Source organism: Saccostrea echinata, unplaced genomic scaffold, assembly GCF_033153115.1.
Source record: "Saccostrea echinata isolate AGI-Se365-2 ecotype Australia unplaced genomic scaffold, CSIRO_AGI_Sech_v1 ptg000001l, whole genome shotgun sequence".
Classification (NCBI taxonomy): Eukaryota; Metazoa; Mollusca; class Bivalvia; order Ostreida; family Ostreidae; genus Saccostrea; species Saccostrea echinata.
In genome coordinates, this window is record NW_026889750.1 from 44,290,057 (window position 1) to 44,307,558 (window position 17,502).

The following is a 17,502-nucleotide window of genomic DNA, read 5'->3' on the forward strand; positions in this document are numbered from 1 at the left end:
AGTCAAGTCAGAACCAGCAAATCAAATGAATTTGTCAAATTGGTTTTTGAGTTGTTGCTGATAGACGAGGGGAATTATCCTACTGACCTTAACGTATCCCCAGATACAAGTGACCCCTGATAAAGAAAGTTGTATTATCAACCAAGAACACCACTGTAAATAGTTACACATTCTGCATGTGAGTCTGTAATCAAGGGGCCTGTTTTATGTGACTGAGCGTTTTTTTTTTCGCACGTGAATTAAAAATATGAATTCTGAGGAGGAAGACCCGCTCTTTTTACCTGCCGTTACCAAGGTAATTACGATTCTGGGGCCTATTTTACAAAAGAACTTACGACTAAGACAAAAAAACTTAAGTTGACTGTAAAATTTTGCAAATTAATGATTCTGTTTAAAATTGCTAGAGGAAAAATATCTTACTCCATTCCTTTTAAAAAGGTCGAAACCATTTTCAATGTAATGTAAATTAAAAAGTTATAAGCAGAATTAAATTTTGGTCTTAGTAGTAAGTTCTTTTGTAAAACGGGGCCCTGAATTTGTATAATTGTTGTTAACACGAAATTTTGATTTATTAGTGGGCAAAGTTCGGAGAGCAATGACAAACCGAATGATAGTCCTCTTATAGTACTATAATTTACAATTAAAGTATCTTCGATTGACTTATAACCTACGCGTATTTCAAGGGAAAAAAAACTTTACATAACGTACGTGAAGCAAAGCCGTCCAAGAAATAATGTTTTAAATACACTTTTTTTTAAAATTTTCTTGCACTCAGCGCTCACCCCCTCCTTCCCGAGAACTTGTTCTTTTATAGTTGTGTGTGTGCAGCAGCTCGATATGGCGAGAAAAGTAACGTTTTCTCCGGGGATGGAGGGGGTATAGGGTTGATACTATTTCGTGTGGGGAGAGAGGAAAAGTTGCTTCTCCCTCTAGATTCACTTGTGGATATTTAGTAAGTCATAGAATACAATACTCTTCCCGATACTTAATAGTAGCTAACTGCAGAAGTCATCAAGGAGGCAATGTAATTATTAGCAAAGCTAGAAAACACTTAGTATGGAAAAAAAAACATTTACTAGTATACAGTACACACTACTCAAGGAGCAATAGATAACGAAATTCAGAACACAGCAGCCACATTAGGTTTAGACATCGACGTGTTCAAATTTTATACATGTAGATGTACAATGTATAATTCTATGGTCGCTATAATGACCTTGTTAGCAAATATAACCTATCACCGGGTCGTATTTTGGCTGACTTGTTTCATATCAATTGTTAGGCCTTTGTTTTTACACTGAATTTGTCCGTCTACCTGATCAATACATAGGACTTATGGCTGATGAGACCGGTCAACAGGGCATGCTTACTCCTCCTAGGTACCTGATCCCACCTCTGGAATTTTCAGGGGTCCGTGTTTTATGCCCTCTTCACATATTTGTATTGTTTATAGATTTTATGAGGTCAATCACTATTCGTTATCTTCACATTTTACACATACAGCTAGGAGCTGCAAGAACAGTCAGGAGAGAGAATAAAATGACAGCTTAGCACATTATACAAACACACGGGATGAGAAATTTTATGATAGTCTTTCAAAAAAAGGAGGCGGGGGCATCGCTTCAATGCATTAATTCAACTCCATAAAAGGTGTCATCAAAAGTTACTTAATTATTTAGTGGCTATCTTCTCACAGTATGACAATCATAATGATAACACTAGGCAAACAAGTTCACTTAAAGGAATTAAAACTGTGACTCAACTCTAATAGCATTCCTTCCTTCCCAGTCCAATACGTCTTTGGAATAAATTAACTTTGGCGATTCAAAATAACACATCTCTATATCAAGTCTCAAGTCTCTCTAAATTACCTTTTTTTACCAAACAATTTTTTTAAGGGGGGGGGGTAGGATTGGTTAAGTTCTTTATATTCGACTCGAGTGTAATCTTCTGATTTTACATATGTTCTGTAGACATCTGTATATGTATTCTCCACTGTATTTATACATGTATGGTTCGATTAAATCTATCAAGCATTTTTTTTCTACACGGTCACAATTATATTAGATCTTAAAAAAGAACGATTCTTACAATAGCTCACCTTAAAGTGTTAATATACTATTTATTGTTCACAATATCTTTCAGAAATGAAAAACAAAACCAAAAAAAAAGTTCCATATCGATAAGACCTTTCTGGTTGATAATGAAATATTTTTAATCAATCTGACATTTAATTGTTTAATATTGAGAACATTTATACTGGTAGATTTAGAAAACTAATTTGTATGTTATCTGGTACAAAGAAAGTTGATCAGTTTTTGCTTTGTTTATATACAAAATTTTAATTTTGATTGTACCTCAAATCCAATTCCAGTATGACCGTATATCTTATAAACTTAACAAAAAAAAAAAAAAACCCAAACAAAATGTGTTTGTGAAACAGTGATGCCCTCGTATAGCAGTCTACTACAAAGGCTAAAGTTTCTTAACTGCAAGTTTAACTCCCAGTTCAAAAGATCAAAAATGTTGTTTTCCAAAGAAAGGACCTGTAGCAATGAATATACCTACCTGTGAAATACGAAAGCCAAAGAAACCAACTGTTCAAAAGTTATGGTCAAGGTTAAAGTTTTAAAAAAGTGGGTCAAACTCCAAGGTCAGGTCAAAGGGTCAAAATCGTTCAAAAGTTATGGTAAAGGTTAAAGTTTTTTTTTGAAAATAATAGGCAAAATTCCAAGGTCAAAAGGTAAAAATTGTTGGTATCAAAAAGGTCTTGTAAAAAGGTATACTCCTGTGAAATATGAAAGCCCTAGTACTAATTATTTGAAAATTAAGATCAAGGTTAAAGTTTTTTAAAAGTGGGTCAATCTCCAAAATCAAGGTCAAAAATATGTATACCCAAGGAAAGGTCTTGTCACAATAAATACACATGTGAAGTATAAAAACCCTAGCACCAACTGTACAAAAGTTACGACCAGTGTTAAAATTTGTTGCAAACGTGGGTCAAACTCCAAGGTCAAGAGGTCAGATATATTCATACTCAAAGAAAGGTCAGGGAATACACATGTGAGGTATTAAGGCCATAGCTCCAACCAATCGAGAGCTAAGGGTAAGGTTAAAGATTTTGCTGACAGATTAATAGATAGACAGACAGACAGACCGAAGGACGGACAGGGCAAAAACTATACACCCCTGAATCTTCCTTCTATATACCTTGACCTTAGAGTTTGCCCTCCTCCCCCCTTTAAAAAACTTAAACCTTGGTCTTAACTTTTGAACAGTTAAAATTAGGGCTTTTCTATTTCACAGGTAAATTCCTAGCAGCAATTTTGACCTTTTGACCTTGTAGTTTTACCTATTTAATAAAGAGTGATTGGGCTTTCAAATTTCACATGTATATTTCTTGTGACAAATGCTTTCCCTGGGTATCATTGATTTTGACCCTTTAACCTTGACCTCGGAGTTTAACCCACTTTTTAAAAACTTTAACCTTGGCCATAGCTTTTGAACGATTGGATCTTGGGCTTTCATATTTCACAAGTATATTCATTGATACAAGTCCTTTCTTTGGAAAACATCGTTTTTGATCTCTTGGCCCAAGAGTTTAACTGGCAATTGAGAAACTTTAGCCTTCGCCATAGGTTGCCATACGGGGGCATCAGTGTTTCACAAACACATCTTGTTTTTTCCTCCAATACTATAATATTTTTTATGCTAACTGACACGAATACCGATATAATAGGCCTATATGAACACTTACAGAGTCGCTTTTATTTGAAAATTTATACATTGCTCTCTCAAACATATATGATATACAATGATCAAGATACCGTGCAGTAAGCTAATAAGTTCAAGGTTACTATATATTTTCATAGACGAACACACTTTAATACTTTAAATTGCCATTAGCAATATTCCAAGGGATAGGGCCTCAAGATATTGGACAAAGAGATACTCCTAGCAAAATATTTCACAACTACATGACATGTATTAGTAAATCCCCCCCCCCCCCCCCCCCCCCCCTGCTCACGACAGCCCTGTTGATAATCACCTTGATTCATTTCATGCAGTAAAACATCGTTTAAGGCATGATAAAAGCATCAGAGCGTTCAAAATGTAATTCATCGGGAAAGTGTCTATTCCTTCGAGGTCACTTAAAGCATGGACACGGAGATCAGCGTACTTCCTCTTACTTTCACGTCCAAAGACCCCGAACATCTGGGCGGATCTATTAATTCGGTCTTTGTGGAGGAATCGGATTTCATAAATAAGGTATGCACAGGCAGAGTTAACAGATCTTCTACTTTGAAGAATAAAATCATAAAAAACACTGTAATATGAAAGAAACCTTTAAAATCCACATTGACCATAAATCGTATGTGATTAGTTTTACTCTTATAGATTATTGATTTCAATAAAACCTTACTAGGGCAGACGATTGCCAGCGATTGGGGAGGAGTTTTAAAAAACAAAAAAACGCACAATACATGTAGTTAGTTTCAAAAGCAAATGTTTAGTAATTATTTTTGGGAAAATGCGCCCCCTCGATCCTGCCCAAATCCGCCACTATTTACATTGTGAAATTAAACTGTGTCAAGCGTCATGATTTAGATTCCACTGATGATGAATCTACCTGGAATACAGATGCTTCCATGCCAGTTCGTCTCTGCAATTTGATATTTCAAATCGAAACACATTGTCCCAAGCCACCTTTCAGAGTCCGCATAAAGACTCTCAAAATGGGAGAGGATCGTACATTTTGGCCGTGGTTTAGGACGATGATCAAAATGTAATGTGTAAAAATTAGCAATCTCTGCATGCAGCATTTTTGGACTTGAGTGGCAGACCCCGTTCCTAAATTATATAATATTCATGCTAAATACTTTGTACCAAACTGAAGTTGCAAGGGCCATGTAGCATTCAATCCAGAATAAAGGATGATATAGCTACTTAATCAGTCCAGGCGATCAGAAAAAAAAGGACATGAAAGATTTTTCCTGTTCAACGTAATTTCTTGTTTTCACTTCTTTTTGACTTTAAAGTCATTGAGTTTGTTTTCGAAGGTAAAATAAAACATTTTAAAAAAATATTTTGCAATATAAGGAGATAAACTCAAACCAACGCGTACCTTTTGCGTTGTAAAGAGGAACGTTCGCAAAACAACTCGAAACTCACTTTTCTGTTTTTAAAACGCAAAGGTCTTGCGTTGTACGAAAAAATAATGCACATTTTATAGATTTTTTAAACTTAAAATTTAACATTTAAGGCAGTATAAACGTGCTGTATTTTGATACAAATTTCCACCAAAAAAGTAAGTTTGAAGCACCCTCAACCTTTAATAAACCATCTTTTTTAAAGGACTATGTGCATACACAAACATGTATAATGAAATGGTATTATTCATTTGTTTTTGTTTTTGTTTTTTTTTTCAACTTTTCAAACATTTTTTGAATTATCAATTCTACATGATTTCGAGGTCGGATTGGTTATTCATCTGTGTAGATTTTTTTTACCAGCCCATTAATCATACATGACAAAGGTCATGCATGTAGTCATCGTAGCAAGAGGGGACTGGTCCTACAAAATTACCTTTTGGCCAGCGAAAATCTACATAAAAAAGAATTCCCCGAGAGACCATAAAACATCAAAAAGAGGCGGGGATAAATTACAATGAATAAACGAAATGTGTTTGTGAAACACTGATGCCCCGTATAGCAGCTTTTTTTGTGAAGGTTAAAGTTTCTCAATGCAAGTCCAACTCTGAAGTCAAGAGATGAAAAATGTTGTTTCCCAAAGAAAGGACTTTTCTCGATGAATACAATGTGAAATATGAAAGCCCAAGCTCCAACCATTCAAAAGTTATGGCCTAGGTTAAAGTTTTTTAAATGTGGGTCATACTTCAAGGTCAAATGGTCAAATTAAAGGTACCCAGGACAGGGCCTTGTCATAAGAAATACACATCTGAAATATTAAAGCCCTAGCTTTAACTGTTCAAAGTTATGACCAATGTTATAGTTTTTCAAAAGTAGGTCAAACTCCAAGGTCAAGGTAAAAATGTCAAAATTGTTGGTATCCAAAGGAAGGCCTTTTCAATACACCTGTGCAATATGAAGGCCCTAGTTCTAACTGTTCAAAAGTTATGTCCAAGATTAAAATTTTTGAAAAGTGGGTTAAACTCAAAGGTCAAGGTCAAATGGACAAAAATATTCAGATCCATGGAAAGATCTTGTCACAATAAAAACACATATGAAGTATGAAAGCCCTAGCACCAACTGTTCAAAAGTTATGGCCAAGGTTAAAGTTTGGTAAATTCTTGCTAAAGTGGGTCAAACTCCAAGGTCAAGAGATAAAATATGTTGGTACGCATAGCTCCAACTAATCAAAAGTAAAATTTTTAGAATACATGAGTGTTATAAGTGCTCTAAAGGCATGGATGAAAAAAGTTAATTTTGAAGAAAATGTTACTAAATCACAAAACCCTTTGGTTATTTCAAATATATATACCTTCTAGAATAAAAAAAAAAAAAAAAAAAAAAAAAAAAAAAAAAAAATCAAGGCAATTTTATAATCTTCTCAATCAAAATAGCACAGAACCTACTGGTAAAAGAAAGTGGAATGAAATATTTGAATTGAATGACAAAGAATGGAAAATGATTTTTAAATTGCCTTTTAAAGTTACAAATAATTGTAAACTACAATGGTTTTATCTAAAATCAAAATCACAGAAAATAAGAATTTTACATTCTGTCAGGTGGAAGAAGACACAATTGAACATTTGCTTTGGGAGTGTGATAGTGTACAACATTTTTTAAGAGAATGTGAAGATTACTTTGAAAATAAAACTAATGTTGCAATATCAATAGCAAAAAATAATGTCATTTTGGGGTTCTTGGATGAAAAGAAAAAAGATATCAAATAATCTTTTCTATGGCTTAAATATTTTATCTACACAATGAGGTGCAAAGGGAAGACACTTAATGTAACTGCTGCGATATCGCTTATGAATACATTTTATGAAACACAAAAATATATTGCTTATAGTAAAGGTGAAAAGGATATGTTTGATACATGCTGTAACTGTTGGAATCAACTTACAGATATATATGTGTATAAATACATGCAACCCTTTTTTTCTCCTCCTCTAACACTTTCTCTCTCTCTCAAAAATTAAAAAAACTACACTTTCTGTAGATTCTTTAAACATATGTTGTATGACATAGCAGAATGTGTAAAACTAAAATAAAGAATTATAAAAAAAAGTTATGGGTTAAAGGTTAAAGTTTTTGCGGACAAACAGACAGAAAAACAGACATACGGACGGACACAGACAGACAGATAAACAGGGCAAAAACTAGATACCCCCGAATCTTCGATTACTGGGGCATAAAAAATCATTCTAAATAGAGGCAAAGAACTTTTTAATAAAGGGAAACTATGTCTCGAGTTTGAAATAGAATGTTTTACTGTCTACTTCTCTCCAAAAATGATACGTTCGTAACACTTTTATCTGTCGTCTGCAGAGCAGAGGAACAGTTACATTTAGGGATCACTTTGCCTGGCGTCTGTCTCTCTGTCTGTCTGAGTGTCTCTCTGTCACACCTTATATCGAGAGCTGTTAGAGTTGTGGATTTGATATTTCGCTGGTGCATTTGATGCATTCGAAATATGAGTTTTGTTATATGCAGGGCTACCAATGACATTTGCATGACATTTGCATTTGACCTTTGATCTACTTTTCAAAATACACCATAGGAATCGATAAATACACATTCTTTGACCTGTGAGAAGTAACTGTGTGCTATTCGTAAGTGCACTGCCTGTCATGACATGTTGAAAAATTTTATTTTCTTTAACCTATGAAAAATAAGGCCAAAATCCAATGTCAGGTGGATTTTGACCTTTGACCTTTTTTAGGCAAAAGTAATCCGTTGTCTTTAGTGATTCAATAGCAAGTGACACATGCGTTCCTTGGAAAGTTGTAATGGTTTTATTTATAAATATAATATATTTAAATGTGCAATTTGAAACTTAACGAATAAACATAAAGAATGCTTTGAATCGTCCAATCAAAACTTGGCATGGTGATACATGTATTTAAAAAAATGTACCTCTCTTTTCTAATACTGCAATGATCGCTGGAAGTTCATTTTTCACCATATAAAAAGTAGTAAGAATCGTTTAAATCAATTTGAAATTTTGAATTGTTTTGTAATTTTTCTGTTGCTCTGGCATTTCTGCTCGCTTCGTCGCCCTTCTTTGATTTTTTGTCCTTGTCTTCTTTCTACCTCGATTTGTTGTACAAGGACTTAGTATCTCAGTAGAAGAGCCGATTAATTATGTACTGGTGTTGTAGGGTCCATACCAAAATGACCAGAGAAATACAAAACAAACTGCAAACTATCATCTACAGAATCCAGGGGACGACATCAAGAATGTTCAGGAAAAAAGGCCTGAAATTGAGATGGAGGATAGCCCCCTTATCTACAGAATCAGTGACGCCACACCTATACACCTCACACTGTTCTTTGCTATGCAGGTATAATATATCTAACATATCCTAACCAAGGATTACCATGGTGAGAACAAAGTTAAATCTGTACAACACAGTGATGCTTGCATACTTTATGTGCTTAACTTTGTTCTTGAGAAGAATTTTGTAATTGTTCTTATATACCGGTGTTTATATGCAAAACTTTGATTTCCAAAATGCAGGTACCTCACCCTGATGTTATGAGCAAAATTGAATTTAATATTCTTGTAATGCTATCAACTTTAGTCCATTGGTTTATAAATGTACTATTCCTGTAAATAACGTTGTCACTTCTGGTCCCGCAGCTCCAAAAAGATTTCATTTATTGAATATGCCTATAAAAAGAAGGCAAACCAGACCATTTGAATCTTTTTTGTCCAAGTTTGTTTCACCTTTTGGTTAAACATTAGTGTTATAGTTTTGAAGAAAAAGAAAATATGCAGAAATTGGCAGACTGTCGGAAAAAACGGAAGACAAGAAAACTCATTTGAAACTCTGGCTTAGGTGAGAGAAAAATCACAACTTGTTTTTGAAAATATTTTTCAGCAAGCACTGCTATCCCTTTCTCCCTCTTTGGCTGTATCTTTGCTGGCTGCTGAGTACGCATGTGCAGAGCACGATGAGGACTTCAAATCTCGTCTGCTTAGCTCCACTTTGTTCATGAATGGCATTACTACACTTCTTATGAATACTATAGGTGTCAGGTTTGGAATAAAATAAACTTTGAGTCCGAGAATAGTTTTTATTTTAGTGTCTCTTCAAAAAAAGGTCATTTAATAACTGAACTTTACATGTTTTAAAAATTTAGATTGCCACTTTACCAAGGAGCCTCGGCAGATTATGTGGCCCCGTTAGTTGCCATGACAGCAATAGACAAAGACAGGTGTAATATGACCACTACATGTAAGTGGTGTCCATTCTGAAAAGATTTTAATTTAAAGAAAAATAAAATCATATCTAAAATATTTGAAATTTGAAAAAAATTTAAAATAAATGAAGTAAATGTGGCGAAATCTGTAAAAACGGACGACGGATTTTTTTTTTATCGACTGTGTTCTGTTTGTTTGCTATATCGGTGTTGTAGAGTAGTATTTCCCCCATAGCCAGCTTTCCCCTCGGAATCTGTATTATCGAATAGGATTTTCCCCTGAGGGGAAATCTCACAATAGAGCCCAATTCCACCCACGTTCTTTCTCAGAGGAGGATTTCCCCATTGTATTAATGCTTAAATCATAACCACAATATTTTGGTTAAAAGTTTATACGAAATACATCTAATTTTTAAATGGATTAATTGTTTCCGATTCAAGAATTGTCAAATTTCATATACAATCTTAAAAAATAAAGTTCAAATCATAGAGTTACCTAAATTTTAACTCATAGAAAATTGTAAAATTTGCCTCAACATACCATTTTAAGCTCATCTCTACGAAGTTGAGATGAGCTTATGCTATAACCCCGGCATTGGCGTCGGCGACCCGGTTAAAGTTTTAGCAGCAAGTACGTTCCCAAGTAACTATAAGCCCTACATAGCTGGACCAGACTTGCATGGATGATGGATCTAGGGATGGACACTACCAGACTTGCTTCGGAATCTGGATCTGGCCTACATTTTTCAGATGAGTGACCAGGTTGAAGTTTTTGGAGCAGGTCCATTCCTAAGTTACTCTAAGCCCTACCTGGACCAAACTTGCACGGATGATGCATCAAGGGATGGAAACTACCAGACTTGCTTCCAATGCTGGATCTGACCTACATATTCCAGATGAGTGACCAGGTTAAAGTTTTTGGAGCAGGTCCATTCCCAAGTAACTATAAGGCCTTCCTGGACAAAACATGCAAAGTTGATGCACTACCAGACTTGCTTCGGATGCTGGATCTGACCTAGATTTTCCAGATGAGTGACCAGGTTAAAGATTTTGGAGCAGGTCCATTCCAAAGTAACTATAAGCCCTACCTGGACCAAACTTGCATGGATGATGCATCTAGGGATGGACACTACCAGACTTGCTTCGGATTCTGGATCTGACCTATATTTTCCAGATGAGTGAACAGGTTAAAGTTTTTGGAGCAGATCCATTCCCAAGTAACTATAAGCCCTACCTGGAAAAAGGTTGCATAGTTGGTGCATCTAGGGATGGACAATACTAGATTTGCTTCGGATGCTGGATTTGACCGACATTTTCCAGATGAGTGACCCGGCTAAAGTTTTTGGAGCAGGTTTATTCCCGATTAACTATAAGCCCTACCTGGACCAGACTTGCATGGATGATGCATCTAGGGATGGATACTTCTAGACTTGCTTTGGATGCTGAATTTGACCTATATTTTCCAGATGAGTGAACAGGATAATTTTTTGGAGTAGCTCTATAATTATACGACCTGTTATGACTAAGCTTGCATGGATGATGCTTCTAAGGATGGACAATTCCAGTCTTGCTTCGGATGTTGGAACTGATCTACATTTTCTTGATTAGTGAACAAGTAAAAGCAAGTCCATTTCCAATTAACTATAAGTCCTACTTAAACCAAACTTGCATGGATATTGATATTGGAATGCACACTAACTAGGAAAAAATATTATGTAAGATTTGCCAAGTACTGAAAGATATCATTTGTCGAGGTGAGATTCGTAAGCTTTGATTACCTAGGTTTTAAGTATGAATGGAAAAAGGTAAAAATAACAAACAGTGATCGATCTCATAAAGACTTTAAACAATACAAATCTGCGCACAGCGCATAGACACGGACCCTTGGAAATTCCAGAGGTGGGATCAGGTGCTTAGGAGAGTGAGCATCCCGTGTTGACCGGTCACACCCGCCGTGAGACCTATGTAATGATCAAGTATACAGAACAGTCCGTAGTGAAATTAAGTACAAAAATCTAGCTAACCATTGGTATGAAACAAGTCAGCCAAAATATACATAATGCAACATGATAGGTTACATTTACTAATAAGGTCCTTATAACGACCATAGAATTCACGAAATGCTGACTTTAAACGAGGTCGTTGAAATCCCTGTAACATCGTCTTATGTGTGATTAGGCTGCCTAGGATTAAAAATTGATCATACTCAGAGCTCTTGAGTAGCGAACAAGTTTGGAGACATAATCACCTTATGCAGGTGGACTATTACTATAAATAAGAAAAGTTGATGATGGAATTAGAGCTGAAGTCATCTCGTTTGTCATATAGTTTAGTTGTTAGCTCACATTTATTGTCTATAGTCAGTAAAACATCCAAATATGATGCAGATGTCGCAGATTCTGTAGTGTCTTTTATTTCAAGTTCACTGGGATAAATCGAGTCGACGTATAAAAGAAAATAGCTATTAATAGATTGTTAATTGATGAAACGTCGTATTTGAATGGAGTAGTTCTTCAAAGGACAAAAAGGCCAAAACCAACAAATCAACTCAATACAAGAAATAATGTTTTTGCAAACCGAAGCATAAGTATGTCCTCTCGACCCCAGCGGTGTAACACTGGATTTGAAAGCAGAGTGTAAATGTTCCCTTAAAGTTTGCAAAATTTTATATTTTAAAGAAATAAATGACCCAATTTTAGTTTCATGGCATTGAATGGCAGCTATTTTGGATATCTAACCCCCAAATACTTGAAGAGACAACCACACATCAATATTATGTACATGTAGTTTGAAATACAATTGACGGGAAAAAATCCATTTCAAATAAAATTCATGGAAACAGTTAAAAATTAGTCTAACCGATTGTACTTTTTTTCAGAACTTACTTTGACCAGATGAAAAGAATATTTTAATGCTTTTAAAAATTGGTTGGTCATTTACGGAGAAAATAGAGATTCAAATGTTTCAAATTTTATACTTCGTATTTTCAATGAAACTGATCGCCATTTTGAAGATGGGTCACTAATATAACAAAGTGCCGCCTCCTCCCCCCTCATACATTAGTATAGCTTTGATATTTTATTTGGGGAAAATTGGTTTTTATGGAATTTGCACTCTATAACTATTACACAGAGTAGGATTTCCCCCCGGAAAATTGACTCTGACGTGGGATTTTCGTAGGGGGTAATCTTACTATAGAGTCATTTTTCCGTGGGAAAATCCTGCTCTAGAGCCAGTTTTCCTGGGAGATTTAAGAAGGGAAAGCCTACTCTACAAGACAGCTACATGTATATTTATAACTTGAGTTTGGTATAGACTTTCTCTGTTCAAATGATTTTAAAAGATCCATTGAAATTCTGTAATTCAGTTTGATACTCCTTTTGTTCAAGTTTTCAATGTCACCTCCAATACGACAGAGACCGTAGCCGTCAACGAAGATGATGTTATCATCTATCATATTCAAACGGTGAGATTTACTTGAAATTGTATTGGTATAATGTGTTAGCTATCTATACGTATTAAGAACATCATGCTAAGCACGGGTAGCATCAAATTAAGGTTTGCTGAATATTTTTGACAGCACTGTTGTTGAATATGTAATTGTTGATATGAAATCATAACGTCACATAAAATAATCGATAAGGGCATTTTCCACTTCGTACATAAATTCTTAGATCAAATACTTCAGCTACAGGGAAGCCTGATGTTGACGGGACTGATCCACTTTCTAGTTGGTGCCACCGGATTGGTTGGAATCTTATTACGCTTTATTGGTCCCGTTACCATAGTCCCCACGATTCTGTTGATAGGAATCTACATGGTATCCGCGGTTACAAAGTTCGCACAAGTTCACTGGGGAATCACCTGTATGTACGTACATTCATAGTAGTCATGTAGTGAGCATGCTTTATTGTCCAATGCCTCAAAACTATAATGAACCCTTCCTTGTGTTATGTGAAATAAGCAATTAAAGATGAAAAACCAGTGTACTTGGAATTTAAGTAACTCAGATGTTTGTCTTTCAGGACATGCGCAATAGCCATCGTCATGTCCCTCTACCTCTCTAATTACAACATGCCAATCCCTGTGTGGAATAGGAAGAAGTCTTGTCACGTGATCAGATATCCTTTTCATCAAGTGTTTGCCGTAAGGACTGCTAGATTCTCTTTAAAAAGTTGTTCTCTATTCTCGATCTGTTAAGTTTACTTCATTGAAAAGTTTGACTTTTTGTCTGAAAGACAAATCTTTAATTACGCAATCTTAATTAGTTGTCCTTGAGAGTAATCTTAATTTTGATTGGTTTGTTGCGTATTGCCTTATAAAGTTTGATTGGTAGGGGGAAATCGAAATTTGTTTTAGATCTTAATCGCTATAGTGATTGGCTGGGTTGTAAGTATCATCATGACAGAGAGCGGTGTGTTTGACAGCGCTACATCCGTTAAGGACAGACTCTATTACGCCAGGACAGACGCCAGAAGTTACGTCATTACTAATGCTAAGTGGTTTCAATTCCCTTACCCAGGTAATTTTGTGTTTATTATCACTCTGCAATGGAGTTGTAGGAGATATACTTACGCGCGCGTGTGTGTGAGTTAGTTTGTCCTTGTGTAATTAACGGAAGTGACGTAACTTGCATCGGGATCGATATCGAATGTTGCATTTATCTATATGCTCTTTTGCGAAGGGATGCTTCGCTGTGCGTTGCTTTTTTTTTTTTTTTTTGTAATTTATAAATTCAGAAAGAATAATATTTCTTTTGAATAAAACTAGACTTAATTAGTTTCAAAAATTTAGTTAAGTTAGTGGGCAATTGTTCTTTCTATTTTGCTGTATTCCTGCACACATATTTGCATAGAATATCTAGTATATTATCAACGAAATATACATAAACCAAGCATCTGTATGTGTACAAATAGTTAAAGAAAAAGACACAAACAGTCATGTTACCCTGTGGCAGTACATACTGTTGTTCTGTACATATTGTCGTCGGCGACAATATGTACCTATCCTCACTGCACATATTCATATTGTTGTCCATCGGTACTATAATTGTCGCCAACTAAAAAGTTACTCATGTACATTTTGTCGCAGACGACATTATGTGCCTACCCTTACTGCACATAATGTCACCCCACAGTTGCCCAAGTTTTTTTTGTACTTTTATGAACGTAATTGCTGTGTAAATCACACAAAAGTGCCTTTTAGCTATTTCATGCAGCACGACTGTGAAGGTACATATTGTCGTCGGCTACATTGTGTACCTCCCATAACTGCACATATTGTTGTCTGTCAGTATTTTTTGTCGCCGAACATGCAAGATTTACGCACCCTTACTGCACATATTGAGATAATGATGATGATAATAATGATGAAGATGATGATGATAATGATGAGGAAAGTAAAGGAGACTAAGTTGCGCAAATTGTACATACATGTACAGATATCTTTTATTTTAAATATTTATCGAAATTACTTCATTATATTACTTTAGCTCTTAGATAAAATACTCTGATATCCAGTGCACTAAAAGTTTAAACCAATTTCATATAACTTCTATAGAAGCAGAATAGAAAAGAATTTTCAACAAGAGGGTCATGGGCCAGGACGCTCACCTGAGACACTTGGCCCTGATGTTTTGCATAAAATTTGTTTCCGAGTAAACATGTATTCGTATTTAAAATTTTAATCGCCTCTAGTGACCCCATCCTTAACACAGGGGGGGGGGGGGTGAACAAAAATGAATCTACTCTACCAGAGGATGCTTCCAATTTAAGAAGAGGGGTTTTAAAGATGTTTCCCTCTGTAGTCCCTGTTGTAGCGTTACCCTACCCCTGAGGACCAAGATCTGAACAATTTACAACGTAGACTACCTCCCTAAAATTCCCAAGTTTCATCTTTTCTGGCCCAATTGTTCTTGAAAAGAAGATTTTGAAAATTTTTCCTTATGTATTTCAACGTAAAACTTTGATTCCCTATTGTGGCTCTTCCTACCCCCAGAACCATGATCTGAACAATTCAAAATCTACACTTCCTTAGGAAGCTTCCAAATAAGTTTCAGCTTTTCTGGCCCAGTAGTTCTTGAGAAGAAGATTATTTCTTTAATGACTCAACCCTATTTTTGCCTTTTCTTGATTATCTCCCTTTGTAAGGGGGGGGGGGGGGGGCTTGGCCCTTCATTTCTACAATTTAGGATCCCCTGTACACAGAGATCTTTTGCAACAACTTTGTTTTAGATTTGCTCAGTGGTTCTTCAGAAGTTGAAAATGTGAAAAAATTACTGACGGACGTACAGACATACGGACACCGGACAACGGGTGATCAGAAAAGCTCACTTGAGCTTTCAACTCAGGTGAGCTAAAATGTGGATCACTGACCACAATTATATCGATACATGTATAAGAAAACACAAAAATATTATATACGAGGGGTGATAAAAAAGTTCCGGAACTAATTGAATTAATTCCATATTAGAAATAAAATTAGGTATCAGTGTTCATTATTTTTTAAAGTAGTCTCGGCACATATTGTCGCTGGCGACATAATGTACCAATAGACGACAATATTTGCAGTGAGGGTAAGTACATATTGTCGCCGACTACAATATTGACAGAACGACAAATGTAACGTCACATTCCCTAGCTGATTTCTCAAGGTTTTTATTTCTTTATAACAGGGCAGTTCGGCATGATTCGATTCAGCATCAACGCCTTTGTAGGTTTCTTCATCGCCACCATTGTTTCTATACTGGATTCCATTGGAGACTACTACGCCTGTGCCACCACGTGCCGAGTCCCGCCTCCTCCGTCACACGCAGTTAATCGCGGAATAGTGGTGGAGGGACTTTGCACCACACTTTCAGGGGCTGTTGGCTGTGGTCATGGCACCACAACATATGGAGGAAATATTGGCGCTATAAGCTTAACAAAGGTGGGGGTTAAAGAACATGAAATCTAGGACGTATAGTATAAAATGTGAAGCTTATAGTATATGGATTCTTTCAAGATACTTACCCCTAGACTGCAGTGACTATTGTTTGACGTGTATTTGACATCCCTTTTCTTGTAAGTTATAATACGACTAATTAACAGTGTATATAACTTCACTTCAGGTCGCCAGTCGCCACTTATTTGTTTGTCTTTCTTTGGTTTATATTCTCTTTGGAATTATTGGGAAATTTTCCGCTGTATTCATCACGATTCCCCACCCAGTGCTTGGCGGAGCTCTAATCATTATGATTGGAATGTTTAATGGAGTAGTCTTATCCAACCTCCAGTCTGTGGATCTATCTTCCACTCGGAACTCTGCCATCATCGGAACCTCTCTTTTAGTGGGGTTGATTATGCCACACTGGATTGAAAGGTACCCCAACACCGTAAATACAGGTGAGATCAACTGTTCAATAGTGAAACGTCGAAAATCTCCCATTCTTACTGTGGCACTGAATCTTTATTATTTAGAGATTTTCAATCACAGGAAACCCAGAAGCAGACGACATACTAAAGATGTTACTTGGCAACCCAAACATGGTGGGTGCCATACTCTCCTGTTTCCTTGACAATACTGTACCAGGTATATTCTGTGTTCTGGCATAAACTGGCATAAACTGAAATCGTTCTTGTGTTAAACTATCAGTATCATATCCAAAAGAAAAAGCAGACAGTTCAAAATTTTATTAAATTTTCAGGTACCCCAGAAGAGCGGGGTATCGCCGCCTGGCAGACCACAGAGAAGGACTCAGTCCCCTCTGGGAAATATCAGGAGGGATTCGAAATTTATAAACCATGGCAACCTTTACGGATGGCTAACGCCAGAATTATGAAATATGTCCCCTTTATGCCTAATCCCGAAAAACCGGAATCCGAACGCCATTTGTCGGCGGACATGGGAAGAAGAAAGAGTTTAGTACATACTATCCCTATGGGACATTAACTTGTACATAATACTCCAAGGGACGATAGTACATAATATCCCTATGGGACGTTATTACATAGTATCCCTATTATACACCTATTTACTGGCTATGAGGACAATAACAAGTTTATCGTCCCCCAAGACAGCGAATATTTCCCGAGGCGCAGCCGAGGGAAATAGTCGCCGTCGAGGGGGA

The 17,502-nt window shown here is 36.1% G+C and overlaps 2 protein-coding genes across 2 annotated transcripts in view; both read left to right on the forward strand.

Moving 5' to 3' along the window:
* LOC133192446 (solute carrier family 23 member 2-like) overlaps positions 1 to 17,502 on the forward strand; it is a 40,626-nt gene continuing 23,124 nt past the window's right edge. The window contains exon 1 of the mRNA XM_061328455.1: positions 1 to 218. The gene's annotated coding sequence lies outside the window, so the exon portion shown is untranslated. The remainder of the gene's footprint in view (positions 219 to 17,502) is intronic.
* LOC133192465 (solute carrier family 23 member 2-like) lies at positions 223 to 17,414 on the forward strand. Its single transcript, XM_061328470.1, has 12 exons — positions 223 to 295; positions 8,351 to 8,533; positions 9,074 to 9,231; positions 9,336 to 9,430; positions 12,785 to 12,861; positions 13,084 to 13,265; positions 13,421 to 13,541; positions 13,755 to 13,917; positions 16,069 to 16,322; positions 16,504 to 16,777; positions 16,869 to 16,964; positions 17,080 to 17,414. The coding sequence occupies exons 1-12, from the start codon at positions 248 to 250 to the stop codon at positions 17,322 to 17,324; spliced, it is 1,896 nt and encodes a 631-aa protein (XP_061184454.1). The 5' UTR covers positions 223 to 247; the 3' UTR covers positions 17,325 to 17,414.